We start from the raw sequence: 26,657 nt of genomic DNA, 5'->3' as shown, positions 1-26,657 counted from the left end.
ACAGAAGCCGCGCTGCTCCAGTAACATGCTTTTAAAGCCTATCCTGGGAAATTATGGATCAAACTACTGTGTCATCCCTCTGTTGCTTCCATCGTGCGTGACCTCTCTGGCAGTGGTTAATGAGATAGTCAGTGAGCTGAAGGGAGCAATATGCTGGATCTACAGAGAAGGATAATATGGCACATCAAGCAGCCAAGCAGCAGCGACGAGCCCCCTCCATCATGCGCTGATTCAACCTCGACAGCCAAGTGATGGATGGCTACTGGAGATCCGACTTTTCAAGGTCAACTATTCATCGGGGAAATTGGCCAATTTGGTGATTTTCAAGAAAAGCACATATAAGAGGCATTCAATTCACATATAAAGAATGCAGCAGGAGATTCTCCGGGACAGACGCCTTCACAACAACCAGAACAATCAGGCGAAGGGTGGTGTCTTGGTGGAGGATGCAGGAGGGAGATTATATTCCTCTGTGGAAATCACATGTTTGTGTTTACAGCATGTCAACGGTCCTATCACCCAGCTCTTCAATCTCGTCTTTCCAAAATAACATCTTTGTCCGTGTTGTCTTCATGTATGGGAATCTGTTGCAATCTATTGCATCAGAGCAGTGCGACAAGGCTGTCACATTTCGAAGGCTCTGTCCTTTTGACCCCGAGAAACAAAGGCTCAAGCGGGAAGATCCTTTCCCGGCCCAATCAATCCTATGCATTGCTCTTCACTGACAAGATGTCCAACGCTCGAGTATCAAGCTTCACCTCAACCGAACAGCTAATAGTGCAAATGTTTTAAAAAACAAGGGGCATTAAAAAAATTACGTAGTGTCCAACTTCAGCTGTTGGGAAACAGCAATAAGAGCGGGACACATTTGCGGTCTTCGGGGCCAACAATGGAGGAAGTCCTTGAGGGCCAGATAGAAGGATTAATTATTACATCGTTACTGAGCATGCTCAGAAGGTTCATCTCTGGTATTGGACGGATCGTTGATGTAGACTTTATCGATATCCTGCTCTGAAGCCGCATTCGTACGTGGATCACAGCGGACATTTAGGCTAAAAACATGATCGTATTGAATCAAATTTGAATGCTAGTGCTCGCTGACATTTCGATCACACGAGCGGAGCAGAATGGAGGCATTTTAATATTTTTTTCTGTTGTTTTCTTACATTTGAAGTATTGGTCACCATTAACTTCAATTGTATTGGATTTGGCTGCAACACTGTTTACCTCTGAAACTCAAAATGTGATTCGTGGACTCAAATACTTCACCCACCCCTCCATCGGCATAGTGGTTAGTAGATAATGAGTGAATTTTCATTATCGGGGGTGAACTATCCCTTTAACCCCTACCTCATAAAAACATACATCTCTGGTTATAAAATACAGAATAAATACGGAATAAAATTTAAATACAGTCAAAACTACTGCAAAATAGAACAGGATGTCGGGCGCTTAAAAACACCCTAAAATACAAATTACATAAAATTCAGTTTGTAAAGTCTCGACGCAGGTTTGACTGCCTCTGCAGCGAGGTGAGGCTGAATGACTTCCTATTGGAACGTGTCCCTCAGGCGGATCAGTACCATTTAGAGTGAGCGGCTCCTCTGTGCTCCTCCTCAGGTCCTGACAGACATGTCCTCTCTGTGGCCTCGTGTCCTCCCGGTGCTCAGACTCTACCTGCTCGGGCTCAAGGTGCTGCTGCTCCAGCTGTTCACCTCAGCCTTCCGGCTGCCAGGTCGGTCCCACTCCCGAGAAAAGTTTGTCCTCTTTGCTGTTGCGTTCCTTCACCTCCATGCTCAGCCTATGGTTCACCTGCTGTTGTGGACCTGTCAGGTTGTGTTGTGTGTCTGTCAGGTTGTACTGTGAGTGATGGACGCTGTTTAGCCTGTAAGTTACACGTCGCTACGTTACTTTGAGCCTGTAGGAGCCATTCTCTAACCTGGGCTGTCACCGTAGTGCTGTAACGTGTGTCAGACGCTAAGCTAGCCGCGTTAGCTAGTTTTTAGACTGAAAGGAGTCAAAACACCAGAGACATTAGCCTCTGTTTGGTGTCTTGTGTTAGCCGAATTCACCGGAACAGCTTAATAGATAATTTTAACATGAAATTATCGTTTTAAAAGTGTTTGCGTTTGTCAGCGAGCTGCGTAGGCTTAAATAAACACTTTGTATAATGTGGCTTGGTCTGTGGTGGCTGTTCACGAGAGGACAGAACGTATCACAGCCACAGGTCAATGATGAATGCTTCACTATGACGTCAACAAATCAAATATGAATTGTACATTACAAAATATATTTTGCAGCAAATCATTTCACATGAATGTTCTGGTTATCTGTAGGTGTTTTTGAATGTTAGACCTACAGTGACAAATTCCTGTATACTGTATAGAACAGGTTGGCTACACGTCATGCAACATGGTCATCATCATACATGAAAAGTATGACACTTATAATATTCTTATATAGCTATACTTATACATATCCTTTTTCCATTTACTCTAAGTATAAAGTATATTCTTATACTATACTAGTTTTATTTGTTCTATACTTATACTTATAATATGACGTCATACTTATAACTACATTTGAGTCAAAAAAATTTGTGTTAAACATCTCTTACATGCAGTGCACTCCATAGACATTAAACCATACTATGAGTGATATGAAGTGATTTAATATAGGGCTGGGCGATATTACCCAAAATTATATCAAGCAGTTTTAATTTCATGGTGGGGGTTGAGACTTTTCTGTACGATCAGAAAATATCTATTAAGTGTTATAACTCCTGACTGTGCTGGCACTGATATAAATTTATTGCCCAGTCCTAATTTTTTTTTTCAGGAAAGAGGCAGGAAGTTAGCAGTTTTTAAAAATTGTTATTCAGGGGATTTAAGGACACAAAAGCGACTCCATTTTACATCGTTTAAGAAAGCTAAGGAAAGTCCTCTCACAGTACAACCTGAAGTTAAAAACCTAAATAAAGTCAGTTTGAGATCTGCACACTATCTACAAGTCGAACTACAAGGACTTCTCTTGTTGTGAGATAGCGTCCCGTCTTGAAGCAGCTTCCTTATCCAATGACATTGTCCCTGATATCTGTGTGTCCTCTTCTGCCTCTGCCAGTGATGCCCAGACAAGATGGCAAGGTTGCCATAGTGACAGGAGGGGGCAGGGGAATCGGCTATGAGGTAGTCCGCCACATGGCCAGCCTGGGCGTGCACGTTATCATAGGTACAGTATGAGACCGCCACACAAATGAGACACACAAGCATCGCAGGAGATACAGTGTAAACACACGTGTATGACAATGAGATTTCCCCTTGGGCTTACTCGCATCTCTTTTCACTCAAAAAATAAATGGTACTATTAATATATTAATATTAATGATAACCTTTGGTGCTTCACAAACAATAAAAAAAGAGAAAGCAATAAAACCTGGAGCAACACAATAAATTATGGAAAAAAATAAACCAAAGCAAAATGCATGGAGATAAGAAGATAAAAGAAAAGAGAAAACATTGTTTGGGGAGCATTGTTCTTTAGATGGCAGACTCACTCAATTTTCTGAGTCACAAACCCTTTTGTAAGTTCTCTCTCATTCTCTCGTTGCTTTATATAACTTTATAATATAACTTTGAGGAGGAGTAGCCTTTTCTCCTTCGTAATGTATTTAGCCTTGAGAATTTATGAGGAGAAAATGTTATATCGGGCTGAAAAACATGGATTTGTGTGGATGGACTCCAGCTTTTAAGACAAATAGATATGTCAAAACTGATATAACTGTTGCAGCATTACACATAAAGCCTCAAAAGATATATATAATGGTGTATTAAACAAAACTTGTGTTGGTTTCTGTCAGAAAGTTTCTCTTTCTTCATGCTTGGGAATAAAACAGAATAAAATTGTGATTTGGTTGAGCCTGCTGGATGATTTGATACGTTAATATATTCTGAATATTTTGACTTTACATCCATAAAAGTAAGTTATGCCCAGGTTATAACCACCTGCCTACAGCAGTGAGCTTGACAAGGCAATCTGTCAACGCGCTCACAGCTTAAGCAGGTGTAAAGCTGGTGGCACAGCAACCTGAGAGATGATAGTGAAAACGCCCTTAATCACTGCTAAATGGGCCTAAATGAGTTTTCAGCTGGATGATCAGCGGCAACACAGGGAGAACCGAAAAGACTTGTGTCAGGCTGTGTGTGGTAGGAAATGTCAGCACGTTTAATTGAATCCCTGTCAATCAATTTGAAAACGACACAGGAATTGTAGTTAAGAGTTATGACTTTTAGTAAACAGCACCATCCAACACAATGATCCACTGTCATCACAGTGTCTTTTTTTCTTTTACCTTTGCTTTAAAATAGATGCAGATGGAAACAGTCGCAATCAAGGTATTTGGAAAGGTTAGGAGGCAAATATAAACCCATATAATCAAACGAAATGTCAAAATACATCTTTTTGTGAATCAACTAGTCGTGTTTAAGGGTCCATGGGGTTAAAGAGTGTTCGGATATTTTCACACCTGAAAAATGCAAACCAAGGTTTCTTTCTTTAATCCATTTGATTCAGTTAGTTTTGGTTTCAGATTCAGTTCAGGGAGCACACTTTGGGATTTTGTATGACATACTTACGTTCTGCCATCATCGCTTACATGGATTGTGTCTTAGTACTTGACATTGATTGGTTTGAAGGCAGACGAGTTTCTGACAATGGTGTGTGTTGTCCGTTTGACAGGTAGTAGTCTTTCCGCTTGAATGGAGAAAATGAATAAAATGGTTAATTTCATTGCCACTGTAATATCATGATGGTATTATTACCAGTATCACCATTTTCAGGTGCAGTGCAAAAGTCAGAACTACCCCCCCCAAAAAAATGTTCACGCTACAAACCAAACCTAGCCATGGTTCAGTTTCATCCGGAACAAGACCACCTCTTTTGGTCGGATTTAGTTCGAGGCACCTTTTTATTTAAGACGATCCAAGCTACACAATATATGAATTTCTGGAAACAATAATTAAACCTTATTTGATCCAATTCCTATCTTCGTATGGCGTCCTGGTGTATCATGTACTACATCCAGTTTAGTTGAATGAAGACGGCTCTCTGTTGGTGGAGCGACAGCAAGATAAAAGGCTCCAGAGATATACCCTTATACTAAAGTAATACGTATTGTACAGTGAACCCAAATGGTGAAGGAATCGTCTGTGTAAAAGCCTGTTGCTGACGGAAATCCTTAATTAGTATCAGAAGGTCAGTAGCACATTCAGATGCCTCCCGACACCCCGCTGATCCGTCTTGAGGTTTGTTTTCATCATTAGAAAATATGTGATACTAAACTGTGAGATGATTTTTGAGCTCTGTTGGGATTGAAAGGTTAATATCAAATTGAGTGTGAAATGCAAATTAAAGTTTTGCATGAAACAAGGTCTTGTATTGTTCTATGGTAATTGTTAATTATTCAGTGATATTTGCTTTTGGAAGGGACCCAACAAAGTCTCATAAAGGAATTGACAGAAACTATTTATACCAGGTTCTTGTAGTATGTGAGAAACATCATCGTTTTACAGAGCACAAAAATACTGACTACCTACAAAGTATATTTTTTTAAATGTTTTGGTGAAAAAGCACAACATTTATTTTAAATACAAGTAATAAAAAAAGCATGTGAACTCTGGACGTTCACATGTTCACATGCACACATACGTGTGTGTGTGTGTGTGTGTGTGTGTGTGTGTGTGTGTGTGTGTGTGTGTGTGTGTGTGTGTGTGTGTGTGTGTGTGTGTGTGTGTGTGTGTGTGTGTGTGTGTGTGTGTGTGTGTGTGTGTGTGTGTGTGTGTGTGTGTGTGTGTGTGTGTGTACTGCGCAGACATTATCAAATGAATGAACCCCTTATGTCGTATACATTTATATGGTGTATCACTTTTCTGCTTTCCTTTTTAAAGTGCCACCTTGTACCTACTCACCAAGGTGATGTACTACATTGATCACTCCCTCATCTTTTATTCCCAGAGCCACTTAAGATCAGTACCTCTGATGTCCTCCCTGCCTCCCACTTCTAATGTTTTGCACTTCAAGGTTTCAACTCAGATTAACAGTTCAGCTCCTTCACACACTTAAGTGTTTTGTTTAGGATTCAGGGTTTGATGTTGATGCCCGTGAGCCGGAGCTGGAGCAATAATCCCACTTGTGATAGCAGTGGGTGTTTGTTGCCCTGTGGTGAAACTGATGAAAATAAATTCCACTGTTAAAGAAGGATGAATGCTGCGGTCATATTCACATGTGTGCAGTTGGAGAATATATAGTTTGCTCTTTCCACAGGCTCTGAACTATATGTTGATATTTGTTGTGCATTTCAGACTTTTCTTCTTAGTAACAGGTTGTGTAGAAATATAAATGTGAAATTATAATTGTCACAGTTTTTCCTAAAACATTTAAATTGTTTCTTTGATATTCCTTATCATGATCTACCAAACAGCTTCACACAAGCTGGTTATAGCTTTCTCTGTGTTGGAGACACATTGGTGGTAAGATTCCACTGTGTTTAATTGTTAGTATTATTGTGCTTTGTTCTTTTTGTCTGGAGGATTCTGTGGTTGGAGGAAGTGCGTTTTCCCGTTTTTTCCTCTAACATCTCTCTCAGCCAACAACCCAGAACTGGCAGCTGAGCTAACTGCCATTAGCATCTCCTCAAACGTACACTCCCGTAGGGACTGGTGTCGTTTCTGCTGTGCCCATTAAGCTATCAGGATCAAGTTTGACTCAGTACTCTATTTGTCCAGTCAGTGGGTTTGGTTTCAGCTCAACTCAATCATCATGTTAAACTGCTGAACATTCTGTGGTAGCTGTGATGAGGAGTACTTCACTTGTTGACAACAGCTACTTAGGGATTTTACAGTCTGTATAAATACCCACTTGAGCTGGACCACCTTATTTACACATTGCAGAGAGGTTGTACTCCCTGTCCAGAGACTGCAAATGCAAATGGAAGATAATGTTGCTCATGCACAATTGTTAATTGTGTATTAACAATTAAACAGTAAAGTAATGAAGGCTGAAGTTTAAGACACCCTTCTGAAACAGTCTGAACTCTTGATTCAGCACCTTGGAGAGCGCATGGTCACTGCTAATGACACAGAGGCCTGGGTCTTTCTGTTTGGAGTTTACATACATATGCTACCTGCGTCAGTGTGGGTTTTCTGCGGATTACTTGAATTCTTCACACAATCTGACTGTTTGTTTGTCTCTCTATGTTGGTCCTGCGATGTGCGGTGACCCGTGCAGGGTGTTTTCGTCAAATGTCAGCTGGGATTGTCTCCATCCCCCACATAGAGGCTCGACAATTTCATATCACAGTAAAACTATGTTAATATTTGCCAGGGCTTTGCAATATGAGTATACATGTTGGCTGACAATGGAAAAACAACATTTTCCCTTTAAAAACATCACTCTTTACGGCAATATGACTATATGATTTGTGTTCTTCTGCATAGCATATGTTCAGGCAAAAAATTTGCTTTCAGGCGACAGTAGAAGCCTCTCTTTTAGGAGGGAGCTCTGTTGCCTGAATGTGACGCACAACACACACACCACAAATCCGTAGTGGGCAATTTGTCCCCACAGTGGACTGAAACATTAATAACTTAGGTTGCATCTACAAAGACATGGCCACAAAGTCTTTCTTGGTTAAGAAACTAATGAGTAACGATTTATGTCGATATCTGGATGTGACAGGATGTCTCATGGGATGTAAGGATTTAGTGTCCAGCCGTATTATGTGCCGATAATAACATGTTAGTCTTGTTTTGTGGTATTTGTGTTGATTGAAGGGAGGTGGTCGAAGGAGTGGAGACCTTATGGGAGCCTTTCACATCACTCTGTTTTGTGATGTTTTGCGATGATTCCTGAAATACAAAAATAAAATGGGTTGGCAGAGAATATTTTAAAATAAATGTTCTTAAAATACCCACTTAAGGTGCAGTACATTACTGCTCCAACTGTGCCGTGCACAGTACAGCAATATGTTTAATACGGTATGGCTTCCAGGGTGAGACAGAATTTTCCATTCTGTTCACGAGTTTGAAAAGTCGAGCTTTATTCATTCTGAGTATACACCGCAAAGTCAGTGTCAGAGAATCCTTGGAGACGGTTTGAGCAGAAGATAACAAGACTTGAGAGCTATGCTCTGTATGATTACTCACACACAGAATCAATACATGAAGAACTTCAAGTGTGCGTCATAGACACAGACAGTTGCGTGTGTATTGAAGCTGATCCCGGAGGAAAGAGTGTATCTCCATGTTCAATTTCCCCCCCCACCTCTTGAGATAATTCATGAAGTGAGAATATTTGCTGGTAAAATAGATCCGACTCTCGTAACGGAGTGGATGCATATTTCAGTTGGAGTGTGACCAGAGTGCTTGCGTGAGGGGAGTTAATTGTTTGAGCCTGTGCACCTGCAAATGTCAGAGTTGGAGATTTATCAGTGTGCAATTTGCCTTGAAGTGTTTTTGAGTAGGTTTTGATTGAAAGTGAATATATTTAAGAGAAATAATTGCACTTAAATTATTCTGTGTTGGAAAATATTGTGCTCCTGCATAAACAGCAGTACATCCCAACAAGAAAAATAAAAATGAAATTATAAATTGTTTATTTTGAAGCTGTACTTTAATTTTGTGTTAGTTTGTTAATCGTTTACACACATTTACTTTAATGCAATGGTATCAACTACTATAACTTATGTGATAAGGTCACGGATGGAGTTTTAAATCAGGTACATTTTTAAAGTTATCAACATTTACAGATTTCTTCATCTTCCATTTCCCCATTTTAATTCCCGGAGTTCAAAAGTTCAATGCCGATGATAATAAATTCTTTAGCAGCCTCCTAAAGATGCAGAATAGCAGCTGGATTAGGTTTTCCATGAAATGACACATTGTGATATGTGGGATCGATAAACTGGACGTACAAAGGAAGTCATCCTTGTCTTCTGTTATCACATTTGCTTCCATGAAAGAAAAAGTCTCTGGAGGCCAAATTGGTTAAATGCTACGAAATTTAATTTTATCAGTTAACTATCAGTCAAGCTGCTGCATGATTGTTTTCCTGAGCCATTAATCAAGAGGCAAGCAGGTTTGCGATGTCTTCCATGGGAAAACGTTCTTATCCATTTACAGTCATAAGCCAGGTTTTGTAAATGCTGAGAAATTCACTCACAAAACACCCAGAAAAAAGCTGCCTGTTTATAATCTTCATCATTTAACAAAAAACATCTCATATCAGAAAAAACTGAAACCGACTTTTTGTGGGACAAACTCTCATTAATCTGACCCATCATACAAAATGAGTTATGAGTTATAAATCATTTCGAACCTTCCAGCACAGTAGAAAATAATTCTCTCTTTCTTCTGAAAAATTATTCATAAATACAGCTTTTTTCATGCAAAGCAATCAGTCTGCTCCACCAAACCTGAATAATGTCTCACTGACAGCCCCAAGTTGCACACTTGTTTTTCTGCATGGTCCAATCATTCACGTATTGATTAGCAGCAGATTGATCAAAGCGCCAGACAAATGATTTCTCTGCTTTTGATAGCAGCCACAGCACACAACATGATATCCTGTCATAAAATGAACCCACTGTTTTATCAGAGTCTCTCTCAGGGCTAAACCAACCACAGCATTTTAAAATTCAAGGTTCTTCATCAGATTGTGTCACAGGACAGGAAACTGACACACCTCTAGGTCATTTTTATGTGGGGTTGTTATTAGAAAATATGTTTTGATGTCAGACTGTTTCGAACCAACGTTTGACACATGTTCTACAAGAGTGTTTTGGGCGTAACATGCGATAAACCACTTTGAGTGCCATCTCCTAGTAAGGTCAAATGCACTCACACTTAAACCTTGGATTTTAATGGTGGATTTCCAGGTAGCTAGAGTGAATTTGACTCTGCTGTAGAAAACAGTGCAAAACAGACATCTAGATGACAGCAGCAGCCATAAAGAAAGTCCAGAGAGGAAAAAATACAAGATTAATTGATCAAAAGCTTTCCACTGCCTTGATTTAGCAATGTGTCAACAATGTACTAAGACCAACACTCCCATGTTCACTCAGAAAGTTGCAAGTGCGTTAGCTATTTAAACAATGTGGGTGCAGGATGGGAGTGACAACTGCATCAGTTGGACATTTGCTTTGTGCACTTTTTGCTGTATGTAAGATTTGGTTTAAAGCTTTAGTTGAATTGATGCCTTAGCTAGTTTATAAATATGGGGAAGTTTACTTTAGATGTGAAAAAATTAGGTTATATTTTCAACCCCAAGCCCAAAAATATCTAGTAGGCAAGTTATTTCTTCGGGGCATATTTTCAATCAGTGGCTATTTTTTATAGAGAGCTTTTACCAGAAGCAAAAATTTAAGGATATGCAGCATTTTCATCGAGTGCCGGTTCATGAGAAGAGAGGCCTTTTGAACAACAGCTATTTGTGTAAAGAAAGAAAACAGCTGTATGTGTGTGAAATCTGTGTGGGTCTGTCCTGATTATGTGCATTTGTGTTACCCTTGTAACACGTCATCCTGAAGAGCCACATCGAGCCTGAACCGCAGTGCATCAGGGTAAATGAAGCTGTGCCCTTGAAAAGGCCTGCGTGATAATCCAAGATTAGTGTGTCTGTGTGTTTGTGTGTGCAGAGAGGAAATGAGAGTGAGGCTATTTGTGTGAATGAGTTTGAATAGGAAGAGAGTTTGCGTGTGCGTGTGTATGTGTGTGTATTCATTTTTATGTGCAATGATTCCCTACATTTGAGCTTATGTTTAACTGATGTTTTGTAGATTGACTGAATCGACTGGATCAACTAATTGATTTATTGTCAGTAATAATTTGTTGGCAATAAAATAATAATTTAGACACAAGCCCTGTTATCTTCCTCATCCTCCTCTGTCTCTTCCGTATATTTATACCTTGCTAATTTCTTTCTTATCTTATGTAATAGATGCAAAGTTAATTTGTATGCAGACGTTCTCTGTAAACATTCCAAGTCAATGACGGCATCTCACACCCGGGCATTTGCAGGTGTTAAAAATATTAAATTATCTAATGTACTGTATCTGATGTTAAAGTTACAACATATTTTTGTTACTTTAACATTTTATAGTTTGTCTAAACACTGAACCATTATTTAATATGCTTAAAAATCTGACTGACAAAAAACACAAACACTGTTATTGCATAAAAGCTAAGGGCTTGTCAAACATTGTATTAATCTGTGTGTGTCTCTCCTTCAGGTGGGAGGGATGAGCGTGAGGGCCTGGCAGCCGTCAGAAGGATCTGTGAGGAGTATAAAGAGGCCAAAGGTAACATTGCGAACATCCCTAAGAACAAACACACAACCACACACAGACACACTCAACCTTTGTGTACATGTGCGTTTGTTTTAGTATGCCAGTGTTTGAAGATAAAGGGCAGAGGTGCATCCGTGTGTCCCTCAGGCTTGTTTTTACAGTCTTTTCCAGACACACACGTAATTGCACACTTGCAGGTTTACACACACACACAAACACAGACAGCGCTTTCATGCCAAGTATACACTGTCAGGATTGTTGGTTGATGCACTGTGAGGAGAAGGAAAATATAGGGAACGAGCTGAAAAGAACACGAGGGGAGAAGAGTAAACCAAAAAGTGAGGGGAGGAGGGAGAGACGTAGACATGGAGGAGGCTGATGGGGAAGGATACATATAAGAAGAGACAAATGATAGCAGAGAAGCTATGTATTACCATCCATTACCGAAACCTTTACGTGTTCTCTGCCACTCACATGTTGAGAAATGGATGCAGCTGACCTTCACAGCACCATAAATTCCATAGTCTCATGACTGAGATGCTTGTGAGTTATCCTTCTGTGTACCAAACCTCCTTGAGTCTGATCCACCTAGCAGGGTTTGTCTGCAGCTTCTTAACTCAGAGGATGTTCAAAGATTTATACCACTGCATAAATGAGGGGAATGAAATAATTAGTATGATCATTACGTCTGAAGAGGTCCTTAGTTTAGCTTACTTCATACGTAGTTTAATCGAACGCTGTAATGTCTGTCAACAGAGAACACTGTTCATCAGGTAATATTAAAACCACTGGCACTGTGATCGGCACGTTAACAGATACGTCACTGGGTAAAGTTCACCAAAGTTATACTCCCTGCCGAGCTACACTGCGGATCTGCTTCACCACAGGAAGTAGATGTTTTATTTGCCTCCTCCCTAGCTCAGATTGGAGGTAAATGGCAGGCAAAGGGTGTGACCTTGCCCTGATCCTGATGCCACTTGCAAGTAAGTAAAGTGATGCTAAATATCATTTTGCGTTTTGTGTAAACGCAGCGAGAATGATGTCTGCAAAGAGAATCATATTTACATACGATACTCTGATGAAATTATGCTTTCATTAGAGTATCGTCACCTGATTTGTTCAAATTTAGTTAAATTAGAATGAGCTCTTCAAATCCTTCAGTCCTCCATGTTGCACCACAATGTTTCTGCAGCATCACAAAACAAACAACCAAAACCCTGGCTTTAGAGCTTAGTCATTTTTACATTACTGGAATCTTTGTCACATTACCTTCCCCTCGCCTCCCAGCACTCCTCTTGCATCACTCTCTCCTCCCACAGAAAAGGATGAGTGATGAGAGGGCTTCTCAGTTCGTTGCAATCTGCAACCTAACCATTAAGATGCCACTAAATCCTGCAAACTGGACCTTTGATGACAAGCTCGGGTCATTGCCTGGCAGCAATGAGCCGAGGCAGCGACAAAATGTCAAAAAGGTTGAAGCTTCCTTAAATACAGTGAGAAAGCACCAGCTGTTTCTTTACTATTATAACTTTCCTCACTTGATGTCACTATATATCAAAACTGTAAGCTGCACTCGTTCTCTTTCTTTGCTGTTGTCCTATAGACATACTGTAAGCTTTTATAAACTCTCCTCATCTTCACATTCTTTCCACTTGAGCCTCTTGCACTTACGAAGGCTTGACCCTTATGCATCAGTCAGGCAGGATAAATACATCCTGTCATTCTTCCTGGTACAGTTGGATACCAGTTAGGTATGATGTTACGTGTAGCGCTGCAAATTGGGAAGCAAGCAGTGGTTTGTCTTGCCCGGCAGTGGAGAGCAGCAGAAAGACGGCTGGCTTGGTCCTTGCTTGTGTGTAAGTGGCTGTCAGGTACAGAGACAGCAGCCATGTAGCTGGTGTCATTGAAGTCGATTTCCCTGGACCGGGCCGTGGTGGAATTGATTACTTCTTTTGTAATTGGCAGGCACTGAGGCATAGGGGACAAGAGGGGTGTCTGTAGCCAGATGCTTGTGCACTGAATGTGTGTGTGTGTGTGTGTGTGTGTGTGTGTGTGTGTGTGTGTGTGTGTGTGTGTGTGTGTGTGTGTGTGTGTGTGTGTGTGTGTGTGTGTGTGTGTGTGTGTGTGTGTGTGTGTGTGTGTGTGTGTGTGTGTGTGTGTGTGTGTGTGTGTGTGTGTGTGTGTGTGTGTGTGTGTGCGCATGCGCATATTTGAATGCGACAGTAATGGATTCTCATTAGTATGTGAAGCAGGAGCTTTAAACATCTCTGTCCAAACACCCTTTGGCATCTTTCCTAGCGTTTGCACATTAGTCTGTTATGAAATGGGAGACTGCTCATAATATACACCAGGGGCGTGGAGCGCCTGGCCTCCGGGTCATATGTGGCCCGTGACGCAGTTTGATCTGGCCTGCAAGGCAATTAATTAATACAAAAAACAAATAACAAATATTGAAAAAAAACTCATTAAAAATAACAAAAAAAATTCTGAGCTAAATAGAAATATTATAAAATAATAGAATATTCTACTTTCTGACTGTGTGCCTGGCAGGTCTGGGTGAAAGAGGAAACACACACGCAACTCTTCCGTCAATCCTCATGGCGACTGGCAAGAAAACAAAAGTAGATGTGCACTTGGACTTGGAAAATGGACAAATCATTACTGATACCTGACAGTGATGAAAAAGGCCAATCTCAAGCATCATTACAGCTGTAAACATGCAGCTAACCTGAATGAGTGGAGAGGACAAATGCTCTTGGATAAAATTAACACTCTTCGATGGAGTTGCCCATTCACCTCCACTTGCTGGTATATCTACATTTCCTATCAAAGAATTGGTATTTTGAGAAACATAGCATCGCACCATTCATCTTACTCAAGTGTATATATAGATATATACTCTTCATCTAACTCCAGTGTATATATAGATATATACTCTTCTTCTCCCCCTCTCTCTATCTAACAGTCACTATATATAAATATGTAAAGGTGTGTTTGGTACCATTTGGTGCCAGAGTGGAGTATAAAAAAGGTATGAGCCCCAGAAAACCTCAAGAACAATCTTGTGGAAATATGCTAATGACTTAAGACTGCAAGTGAGCTGTAGTCAATGAGGCTTTAATTATTTTACGTTAAATTATAAACTCATACACTCACACACAAACACACACCACATACAGTTACAGGGTGTATTTTTGCCACAGCCAGTGCAGTCTGTCCAGTCACGGTGCACACTTTGCCTCAAACTATAGGCCTAGATAAACGGTGTGAAGCAAGTCAACCTGTGTGTGTGTGTGTGTTTGCATGTGCAGTGTTTCTGCATAACACATGAAATTATTTTCCAGTTCAGGTGCTGCTTCCTTCACCCAAAAGCTGCAGTTATTTTACCAAAGCCTTTTCACTCCAATTAACTTTTTCAGTCAGGAAGATGTAAGGCTCTGATTACTTACTTTAAAAAAAAAAAAAAAAAAATTCATTTAAAAAGTATCACCATAACCCATTTATTCAAGAAATCATTCTACCACTTAAAATCAGGGCAAGCTGTATATTACACCTGAGCTTTTTGTCTTTCAACTTCAAGTTTCATTGACTATTTTGGTCTAGTCATGATTGAGTCATCATCACCCCTGCAGTAAATGTTTGCAGGCTTATTTGATTTGCTCAAAATAGATAATAACCCAGACTGCAAACCCCCGGCAGACACTGAAGACAATGTGGGAACAGTTTGTTTTCATATTATGACCTATAATTCATTTTGTCTTGCCTTAAAACCTGTCTATGCTTAAAACACACTCTTTATGGCTATATATTCTGTAATATTCGGTCATCAGATGTTGTGGGTCTTTCAACTTCAGACATTAGACCACAGCTTGACCCTCCTGATCCACAGCCCTCCTGAGGATTTCCCTGCTGTCTCTGAAGTTCTGCTGCTGGCTTCTTTTTTTTGTGTGCACCAGTGAAGCCCAGGAGGCTGTCAGCTTTGCACAGAGATTTTCTTGCAAGCCCCTGCCCGTCATTTCAATTGACAGTCACCGTGCGTGCGGCTCTTCTGCAGCACTCCTCCACCAGTTCTGCATACTCAAAATTGTTTCCCTCCTCTCAGGGCAGTGTAAGGTCCAGCATGACCACCTGTTTCAGTGTTTCTGAGCTCATCCCACTGACTAAAGGTGGTGTCCTCAATTTTCTCAAGGAACATGAGTTGCTTTCCCTACTCCACCTTTATCAACTAGTCATGTACTGTTCAAAGAAAGTCTGCTTGGGTTTTTTAGTGGAAATTTTAATATTCCTTCTGGTTTCACAAATGCGATTCCACACCTTGGAGTTCCGAGAGGCTGAATTTGGCAAATTAGGCTACAGGTAGACTCAAGATATACATTCAGCTATTGGTCATGGTGCCAGCAATAGAGACCAATTGGATGAGGAATTTGCAGAAAGGTTCAACCTTACACAGCTACGACTATGAGATCCTACTATCCATTCTATGTTGTTTATGCACCGCGCTGACACATGCTTACCATCTGGCTTGGGTGTAACTCCCGTACCTTAATTTCCATTTGGACCAAGTCCCACATCCCATTACCCTTGGTTTTTGTTGGAATGCGGCCTGAACCTGCTGGGGCCAACTGTCACTGATCGCACCACATTTTTGCTGCCGCTGAGAGTCTGCTCGCTCCACTGCCTCTCTCCACTTCCAGTCTTCACCACAATGCCAAGAATCATGTCAACGAGTACGGGAAGAGTGTAATGATTACAGACAAAAGCACAGTCCGGCGTGGTCTCCGCCACATCAGCTGAAGTGGAATACTGGCAAAATGCCCAGACTGTAAATGTGCAGGTATCGCGATGTTGTTTATTAGACAGCTCAAAATTAAATGATTTATACTTTCATTTTCCGGGTCTCATAAAAGTTTGTTGCATAGCTTCTCATTCCTCCTTTTTTATTTCCCCTCTTTATGTTTTGACAATATTATTATGAAGGAGAGAGATGAAGTGAGACACTGGTGTGATTCAAAATGTAATAGGAATTCAGATTATCCTATGACTTGACTATCATTTTATACTGTGTTGGGTGTAGAGCAAACAGAACACATTCAAACATTTTCTGTCAGATGCAGAGCATGTGAGTAATACAAGATCTCTGGCCTGTTGGGAGCAGAGGAGAAATTCAATGGGTTTTTCCAGGAATGCATTTTCATATCAGAGTTAGGTATAATCCGGCTTAATATTACCTGTGGTGACAATCAGGATGCATGATGCATGTTAAAGCCAGGTGGATTGAGGGGATTTCTGGTAAAAGAAGCAGGAAGTCCTCCCTCATTATATTTTTTATAAGTTTTCGCAAAGAAGCACCAGCTAAAGCAGAGGATACTATTTATACCTTGACCATATTTGTGCCTCTTGTGCCTCTTACACATTCTAAATTGAACTGATGATTGTATTGGTTTTATTTGTATTACATGTTTGACTTTCTTTACATCTTAATTTTGTTACAAGCTGGATGAATCTGGACGCTTAATATAATGAGTTATTGAAGGAGTCCCAGTTGGAACAGGATTTTCATTTTTTCAGTGTCTCTTTTGTCACTGTAGTTGCTCTAAATGTGCACTGATGTGGCAGGAGCCTTTTGTAATCACATTAAGTGTCCACAATTATACACACAGTTGTGAAACACTTGCGTTTGCCTTTCCATCCACACTGTTGCAAAACTCAGATGAAGGCAAAAGGAAAGTAGTGAAGGCCGTTACCCCACTGTATGGCCAGTTAGTGGCAACATTTTGATAACTGGTGCAATGTCATCAAACTAAAAGTGGAATCACTGTATATTTTAGCTTGATGTTAGAGAGAACAGTAAAAGTTAAAATAAAAATGCTAATCAAAATGAAATAAGGGATATAAACAAACTTTTATGGTTGTTTATGGCTTTTACCTAACCATACTGAAAGATCAAGTTGAATGTCATAGAAAACGTCTGCTTTCTCAGTAGTCAGGCCAACTTTAGATTACATAAAATCAACTCAGAATGAGTTTCAAATTTAATGATTAAAGTAAACCTTTAATTTGGTTTCCTTCCATGTTATGTAAGTTAACATGCAGCTTGGATAAAATAAATAGAAACTTTCAAAGGAGACATGAATGGGTTCAGTGCACGTCTCCATAGGCAGTTTCTCTCAACCAAAAACACAGTCAGTGTGCGTTTGGCTATTGAGCTGAGGAAGCTGAGCTTTATAGAAGATCCTGGGATCTGAATTCAGGGCTGACAGCAATGCCTGATCGATGGCGTTTCACTCCCAGTTGGCTTTCTAGATATGACTGGCCTGTCAGACAGGGCCTGGCCTCATGGGAGCCCAGTGAAGAGGACAGGAAAGTAGCAGCATGCACCAAACAGACAAACGCTCAAAGGCATGGCAGGCCAATGCACATGTGCAAACACTCAAATTTACTTTGTAGTCATTTTTAAATGCATACACATACTGTGACAAACGTATGCTCATTGACATGCACACACATACTTTCTCTGCTTGTGTTTCTTTTTCTTTCTACTTCTGTGTTTCTCTCTCTCTCTGTCCCTCTTTTTCTCACACACAGAAGCACACACACACACACACACACAGCAGGAGGTGAATGGCGTGGCTTGGAGATAAGGCGCTATCAAACCCTCATCGGGGACGGCTGCACTCTCATCTTTGATGGTGGCCTTTTCCTCTATCAGTTCGATCAACTCTCCTTCCCCTTGCTCCCTCTAAGGCCTCTTCCTGTCCTTGTCCATTATATTTGACCCTCTACACACTCACTCCAGTCATCAGGGGGAACAAGATATTATTCTCTCGATATATGAAAGATATGGCCCTTTTGTATTCTTCGTGCAAAATGGCAGTGCCTTTGTGTTGCACATGGTACTTTGGCAGCAGCTGATAAAAGATTTCTCAAATACAAAAAAAATTATTGTAATCCCAGCAGGGTTCATGTCGATCTATAAATATATAGCATATTCCCCCTGTCACCTGCCTTTTCAGAACATGGAAAACAACGTTATTTTTGTTAGAATAAATCGATGGTTACACCTGCCAACCTGAGAAACAACAGTAGAGAATGCTTCGTAAGAAATCATCAGTCAGGCCATACTGCAGGTTTCATGCTGTATTATTCAAATTTGTATATTATTCTACTGTTTTTATGTTTTTAGTTGCATTTCCTAGATCTATGAGTTTGTCTTTGACTGTAAAGAAGTGGAAGAGATGAAATCTCAGTGACTGAAATATGCTGCTATTACAGTGCTTGTTTAATATTAACAATCTTAATATTGAGCAAGAGAGAAGAAATCTGTGTCTGTCAAGCTGTCTAAGTAAAGTCAGTGTTTCCCATCTTTTCACGATCAATTGATGCCAACTCTTGGGCCTTGCTTTCCTCCCTGTGTCTTATCATACATCAGACCTGATATACCAGTGTGTTGAGCATTGATGGGGTTCAGGTAGAAGTATAAGGTTTTATAAGATGTACAGAGACAGTCTAGCACTGCCAGTGTCCTACTGTAAGAACCCACCAAGTCTCATGATTAATACACTCTTTGATGTCTTACTGCCAAAACGACTAGCAGAAATAATCCGTTTGCAATGGCTCTGATGTATGTGCTTCTCTGTGTGTGTGTGTGTGTGTGTGTGTGTGGGTGTGTGCGTGTGCGTGTCTCCATTTCAGTCGAGTTCAGGAAGCTGGACCTCGCCTCTTTGCAGTCTGTCCATCAATTTGTCCAACGCTTCAAGCAGCAGGGCCTGCCACTAAACGTACTTATCAATAATGGTGAGTGATGGAAATGTCTTGTTCCCGCCACATGTGGATTGTCTTCAATGTTGGTTTATAAAGTAATGAGTGGGGAAAATAGGGATCCTCCACACAGCAGTTTCATTTAAATGCCATCACCAGAATTCAAAGCATTAAACACAGCTTTGGACTCACTGACTAATCTTAAACATATAGTATTTTACATTTAAGTACTGGAAGAAGAACAATGTGTTTTGCATGTCCTCCACCAGACAGGCTCATCTGTTAGTGACAGCATATTGACCAATGAACGCTACCGGCCGTGTCAGATGGCTTAAATATACACTTATATTTTATATGATTCAAAACTTGACCGTCAACAGATGAATCAGTCAGACTCTGCCCTTAACTGAAGCCATTCGGAAGGTCTGTCTCCTTATTGATAAGCAAGCCACAGAAGATTTCTGACGTCACCAGTAATCAAAGCTCATAGAAAACCTTAAGCGGACGGCTTTCCATTTGATGTTTACAGACTCTGTTTGAAAGCAACATGCCAGTTAAAGTTAATGCAAGAATGTGCTGTAAAGAACACACGTCACTAACTCTGTGCTGACCACTGCAGGGATATTAGAGACTCTTAGGATTAAAGAATATTGATATATTAAACAGAGATTGAGATTGTGTAAATTTAATTTTGCACCGTGCTTAAAATATATGCTTATAAAAAAGCTGACCTGCCTCTGTGTACATTTTCTGTGTCAAGCCGGTGTCATGCTGGTCCCCGAGAGCCGCACTGAAGATGGATTTGAGCAGCACTTCGGGGTGAACTACCTGGGTCACTTCCTGTTGACCTGGCTGCTCCTGGACACACTCAAGGATTCTGGGAAGAGTGGTCACTTCTCTCGTGTGGTCAACGTCTCCTCCTCCGCCCACCGCATCGGCGAGGTCCGACTTAACGATTTAAACAGCCGGTAGGTTCAAACATACACACACGCATGCACACACTCACACGTTGTGGTGTTTCATTTGAAATATTTTAAGCCCAAAATTTGATATTTGTGTTTATCTCTGGCTGAAAACCACATGAGAGAAATGTTCAGGGAACCTCTCAAAAAAAGAGAATTGAGTGTTTTGGCTACTGTGTTGTTTTATTTGGTAGAAGATTTCCAGGCCAAACCTGTCGCGCTCACCTGCTCGCGCTCTACACTGGCATCACAAACACAAGCTCCTCAGTTTCTTCTGGCGTTAGTAGCTGTTGGCTCCAGTTGGTTCAGTATCCTGCCAGAGAGCAGCACTGCTGTCCAGAAAAATTTAAGCAGAACAAACATCTTCATTGTGTTGTTTCATTTGCCATTGGGCTGGTCTATGGATCATGGCTGTGAGCAAAGATTCTCACATGTTATCAAATCTGAACAAGTCTGTTGTAGTGATCTGTAGGATCTTTGGAAAAGGATAAAACAAACAAAACTCTCCCCGTATTTCTCCCCAAGTCCTGTTGTCACACAGATTTCCACATGCAGATCATGGTGGTGGCTATAGGTTGTTCGTTAAAGACAAGGACCTTTCAAGATATAAAATATTCGGTTACCGGCAACTTCTGGAAACTCTTAAGGAGAAATATCTTCCTGTGTGTTTTTTTGCATGAGTTGAAGAATGCAACTTATTTCCTTGTTATTACTTTATTAAGGGATGATCAGATCTTCAAAAAAAATATGCAACTGATAATGCAAACTGCTTTCCTTCTGTTTTCTCACTCGAATTAAAATGAATCCCGAATTGGGACATTGTCCTCAATTTAATTTCTAGTCTAGTTTGTGTATATTGTATCAGTGTTACGTTTCCAGTGTAGGACGAACTCATCCTGCTGAACAAGGACAAGTTCTTATTAAATGAGAATTTTATTTCTATTGTGGCAGTAGCTTAATTGAATGAACTGAACAAAAGCGAGGCAGCTGTTTACCTGCCCTCTACCCTCTCATCCTTTTCATACAAATTTATGACTTTCTGTCTTCCTCTCTCTCTCTTTTCAGCCAGTGTTATTCAGCCCATGCTGCTTACTGTCACAGTAAACTGGCCCAGCTGGTATTTAGCTCCCACCTCCAGCAGGAGCTGCAGCACGGAGGCTTCCCAGTGACTTCATGGGCTGTGGATCCTGGCATGGTGGACACTGCTCTCTACTGCCACCTCTGGAAGCCCCTCCACCTGGCACACAGCGCCCTCGCTCCCCTGCTTCTGAAGGTAAAACACTGTAGTGACTTTCATCTGCTTTATTCACCCATAGATAGGGTGACTTTTCTTAGAGCAAATGTCAGTAACTTTGCAGCATTCTTTGTCTGCTTTCCTGGAAGGGAGCTGCGTCTGTCAGTGCTGCTGTCACCACGGTGACCTGAAACACCGACTCGACTGCAGATGATATTCTAAATTTGAAACACAAACACTCATTCATGCGCACACAAATACACACGGTCCCTCCACATAGCTAAAAATGAAAGTGCAAAAAAAAATCTAAGCAGGCTCTTCACTGTGTGTTATATATTTAAACATTTCCTGCATAGCTTAAAGCGGAGGCCGCAGGCTGCTGTTAATGTCCCTGGGATTTAATGGAAGGAGACGTGTGCGTGTTTGAGACTAAAACCACGATTGTCACAGGCAGGTTGCCTCCGAGCGCAACCTGTGGGAGGGTTCTGCCCCACATCGACACAAACACATGCATCACACAAACTCATGCATGTAAATCATCAACACACACACACACACACACACACACACACACACACACACACACACACACACACACACACACACACACACACACACACACACACACACACACACACACACACACACACACACACACACACACACACACACAAATAAAAATAAAAAACAATCTTAAAAGTATGACAGTTCTTTATTTAAATGTCTGAAAAGCTGTCCTTTTTTTCTGTGCAGCACTTTGTAACTTTCTTCAGAAAAGTGCCATTAAAATGTAGTTTATTACATTATTTATCTGAATGTGATGTGTTCACATGCTGCCTCTAATGTATAACTGATAAATGAAAGCTATTTGATTTTCTGACGCTCTTTAAAAAGAATATGCAACCAACTGCACCTTTTGTAAAGACACAGTCGTTGTTATTGGTGAATATTGTTGGGCAGCATCTTTGGCAATATCAGATACAATAGAGCAACAAGTCGGTGGCCTGTTGTCATGGAAACAATTTGTTTTAAAACAGATTTTGGGGAAATATTGTGGAGTACTACGGCATATTTATACAAGCACACACACACACACACACACACACACACACACACACACACACACACACACACACACACACACACACACACACACACACAGTATGCCTGTGTCAGTGTTGATGCTCGCAGGATGTGATTCCCTCTCCCCTATGAAACCTGCTCCTGGTCTCACAGCTGACACTGAGATCATTGTTAAAAAGCATCAACTCTAACACTCACGCACACTTATGCATGCAGACACACGCACGCACACACACACAAGCACATACACAGGCACATACCCTGAGCCTTCTTTTCGCTGACACTAACAAACAATGACATTAGTCGTCCTCTGGCATTCATACACATGCACACAAACACACAGACACGTTCTTTGTTTTCGCGGCGATAACTTGTTGTTGAACTTGTCATCCTGCAGACTCTCTCGTTCCTTTTTTTATTCAGCTGGTGCATGTGTTTGTGTGTATGTCGTCCACAGACCCCTGTAGAGGGCGCTGCCACTGTGTTGCACGCTGCCCTATCACCAGCCCTGGAGGGGGAGTACGGAGAAGGCTACTGGTCCAATGGGTACCGGGAGATGACAACACCCCCGACCTTTGACCCCCAGCTCAAGCTAAGCCTCTGGGAGACCAGCCTCCAGTTACTGGGACTGCAGTAGCACGATAACCAGGGGCGACCAACAGGACTCCTCCCCGAAGACAACGTCAGACACAGACCTTTAACTTGAACGAACCAGCCGCTTTCCTCTTCCTCCATTTTTTTCGCTGCCCATAGCGTTTTATTTTGACTATCTTGCAATCCACCGCGGACTGTGATTGGTTATTTGGAAAGGCAAGACCTTGTTTTTTGTTCCAGACCCGCCAAAGAAGGGCTACAGGGGACGGAAGACATGTTTTTTGTTTGTCTCTGTGAGCGAGCTAACATACGCACATGTGTAAACACACTTGAGGGTTAGATGGATATATGATTTTGCGGTCATAGATAGATACGGAAGTTGACATCAGATTATTTCCTGATTTGAGCAGATATCTAGCCAGAGAAACTGCGTTGACATATTAAAAAAAAACACAAATGACACATGCTCCACTCTGCCTTAATGTCATTAGTCTGGATTTCAATAAACAGTTTCAAAATACTTAAATAGTTTTTCTGAGGTTTTACATTGCAGTTATTGAAATATTATTACATTAAATTCTTGTTTGATTATGGAAGTAGATTAAAAAGCTTAATTCTGGCTCTATACTAGCTGCAAAATCACATGTCGGTCAAACCCTCACATACACAAACACACACATACTCATACACCATGGAAAGAGATTCTTCAGATCTGAACCCAGCTTGCTGTGGGTGGAGAAATATGATGTCATCACTTTGCTTTGACACATCGTAATGGTTTTCGCAGCTCATGTTTCCATCCCCTCCCGTTTTACTGGGAGCACCGTGTTCCTTTTGTAACACCCTTGTGCTTTTACTTGTTACTGCTGTACTGAGTCCTCATGTTAACTGCTGGTCGTAGTTGTGTGTGATATGCTGTGTTTTGAGGATGCTGGGAAAACGTCATCATCAGCTCCTCTGTCCTTTGTCCCTCTTCAACTCAGCACACCAACAAAGAACATTCCTACAGACTGAAAACCCTGAAATACATAAGAGATCCCATGTAAAAGCACGGCAGATTTAGAATGATCTCCTCTGTAGACATAACAATGACACGTTTGTTTTTATTTATTTTTTTTTCTTATGGCCGTCTGTCCCGGTTTTCCTTTGTGATCAGTGTTAATCAGTTTTACTGCGCCTGTGATAGATGTGTTTGTGCTTTATGCACATCAGTTAAGCATCGACTCATGATATATACCTAAATCAGTTGAAAGATAGCACAACAATGGCCGGTCCAGGAGGAACAGCAACGGAAAGGAGAGCGAGGGAAATCACATTTTTTCCATAATTCAAGCTGTGTTGGTTCCTCATTGCTGCTGCGTCGGCTTCTGCTTCCCCATTTGGCGCCTCTCCCAGTGCATTGTGGGATTGAGATTTCCCAGTGGTGAGAATCAAACTCCATCTGCCGAGCTGACACACTCACTCTCAAACATTGGATGCAGTACTGTATATCCAGGCGCAGGCTTATCTAAACAAGCACACAGCATGTCTGTCTCTCATTCAGGAAAACACTCACCTACACACACACACACAACGATACGACACACAGCCATAACGCCATCGCCACTGTGATAAACCATTTTAGCTGTGAAGATGAAAAGTTTTATCCCAAACTGACTAGATTTGGCTGATAATCCTTCCACCCAGTGCCATCCCATCGCTGTGACTGTTGGATGTGTGTTGTTGCTTTTTACATTGCCAATGTGAAGCAATAGTATCACCGTGGTACTGTAGCTCATTCAGCCAGTAGCACAGAGCAGGACATTCAGACCCGGACCATGAAATTATATCAAACTAAAACAAAAACAACGTAACTTTACGTAACGTAAATATCACAAATTCAGATTTCTTTGGTGACAGTAACGTGCATTCTTTACAATTATATTTAAAAGATGTCCCCAATTTCCCAACCACTTTGACGACTGGTAATTGGTCTGGTTCGTGTGATATGATTACCAGTGATGGCTCACATTAGCACATGGACCTGGTAGAAATGACATGATCATATAATTTGACCAAGATTACCTAAAAGCTCCGTTAAGCAGCCAGCCATTAGTGAATGGACGGTAGGGTCGTGTGCTGTTATGTTTGACCATGGACTCTGTGGGTCCATTTTTAGACTAATGCATTGTCCACGTCATAAAGAGTCGAAGAGGGCAGTGTTGTTGATGACAGATCTAGGCTGGTAGGAGATGTGCATGTCTGTTCTGGTTTTCAGAGGTATTCAGGCAAATACATCAACTATTTAGATCATTTATATTATATAACAGCATCATTACTCTGTTACTTGGATAATAATATGAATCGACTTGTACAAGTGGGAACCTGATAACTATGATGTCACATGAACGCAGCATAACTAGCAAAACACATCACACCTTGAATTGATTCTGATTGGCTCTCATTATAGAACGCCTACAATGTGGCCAATCAGGACCATGTATTGTATGTGGCACTGGTGGACCTCCACCAGCAGATTTACCTCATTTGAATGAGAGTTAGATTTTTCAGCCAATCAGGGTTCAGTCTGACGATGACTCAGATTCAGTTAAATTCAGCTTTTAGTGTACCTACGTTACTTTTGCGACATATCACAAATGGAAATCCAACAGAATCAAATGGGACATTTCAAATTCTAATTTAAAGCAATCATGAGTTAGATTAGTTTTTCTATTGACGCAGTCATGTGGGAACTGACTGTAAACGCCAGCAATACTCTTCAGTTTTTTCATGTTATTTTGTGGGTCGTCTAACTGCTCATTGCCTCGGTGCTTCCTTGTTTCACTGTGGATCCTTGAGGCTCCTGTAGAGAACTGACAAAATACACAACAACCAAACCTAGTTCTCTAGTGAAACAAACGTGCGTGTGTCCCCTTCACACAAATGACAAACACCAGCCTAACACTCAGCAGCACTCATTTAACATACAAGGCTCCGGTGCAAGCTACGTCCCATCACCGTGCTATCCCACAATCCAGCTGCTATGATAGATGAAAAAAACAAACCTTAGGGGGAGGGATTGGCGTCTGCACACAAAATTTTCCAAAGACGGGGTGAGGAAGAAGTGTGAGGGTCTGTCTCTGTGTTCTTGTTGTGTCAGCGTGACGAGTAGAGGAGTGGGGGGGGGGGGCTGCTAAATTATCGATGATTACCTGGTTATATATTTAGCGGACGGGACAGCACACTGAACTTTCTGAACTCGAATTGCAAATATAGAAGAAGCAACAAAAAAAAAGAAAACAGCTCAAGTGACGTTCCGTGATATTGTCTGTATGTTATCTACTCGTAAATTTCAAAAAGCCGCTGGACGTGGACCAGTGGAGCTGTATGTCGACTAAAAAACGCTCTAATAGCCATTCTTCTGACTGACCTGGGATTACATTTATATTAAATGTTCTGGTCCCAAGTTCTGCGATTCCCTAAATGTGTATAAGTAAAGGAAGAGATCATATAAAGAGGTACACAGTGGGAAGGTTTCCAGATGAACTGATTCCTTACTCTGGAGCAGATATTAGAAAACACATGCAGACATTTTTCTGTCCTTCCATCTTTTTATGCATGGGCCCGTTCACCATTTTCTCCATTTGCTATGAATGCGACCTTTAGCTTGAGACCCTGCGGGGGGGCCGCGGAAGGCAGATGTTCCCAC

General features: G+C 41.1%; 1 protein-coding gene across 1 annotated transcript; it reads left to right on the top strand.

Annotated features, from left to right (window-relative positions):
• Window positions 1-1,632: 1,632 nt before the first annotated feature.
• Window positions 1,633-26,108, top strand: LOC133021250 (dehydrogenase/reductase SDR family member on chromosome X-like). The gene is made up of 7 exons (XM_061088033.1): window positions 1,633-1,735; window positions 3,121-3,228; window positions 11,282-11,350; window positions 19,031-19,132; window positions 19,857-20,064; window positions 21,124-21,331; window positions 22,833-26,108. The coding sequence occupies exons 1-7, from the start codon at window positions 1,633-1,635 to the stop codon at window positions 23,010-23,012; spliced, it is 978 nt and encodes a 325-aa protein (XP_060944016.1). The 3' UTR covers window positions 23,013-26,108.
• The last annotated feature ends 549 nt before the right edge of the window (window positions 26,109-26,657 follow it).

Source organism: Limanda limanda, chromosome 16, assembly GCF_963576545.1.
Source record: "Limanda limanda chromosome 16, fLimLim1.1, whole genome shotgun sequence".
Classification (NCBI taxonomy): Eukaryota; Metazoa; Chordata; class Actinopteri; order Pleuronectiformes; family Pleuronectidae; genus Limanda; species Limanda limanda.
The sequence above is the reverse complement of the archived record's forward strand: the minus strand, read 5'-3'. Positions and strand labels throughout refer to the sequence as shown.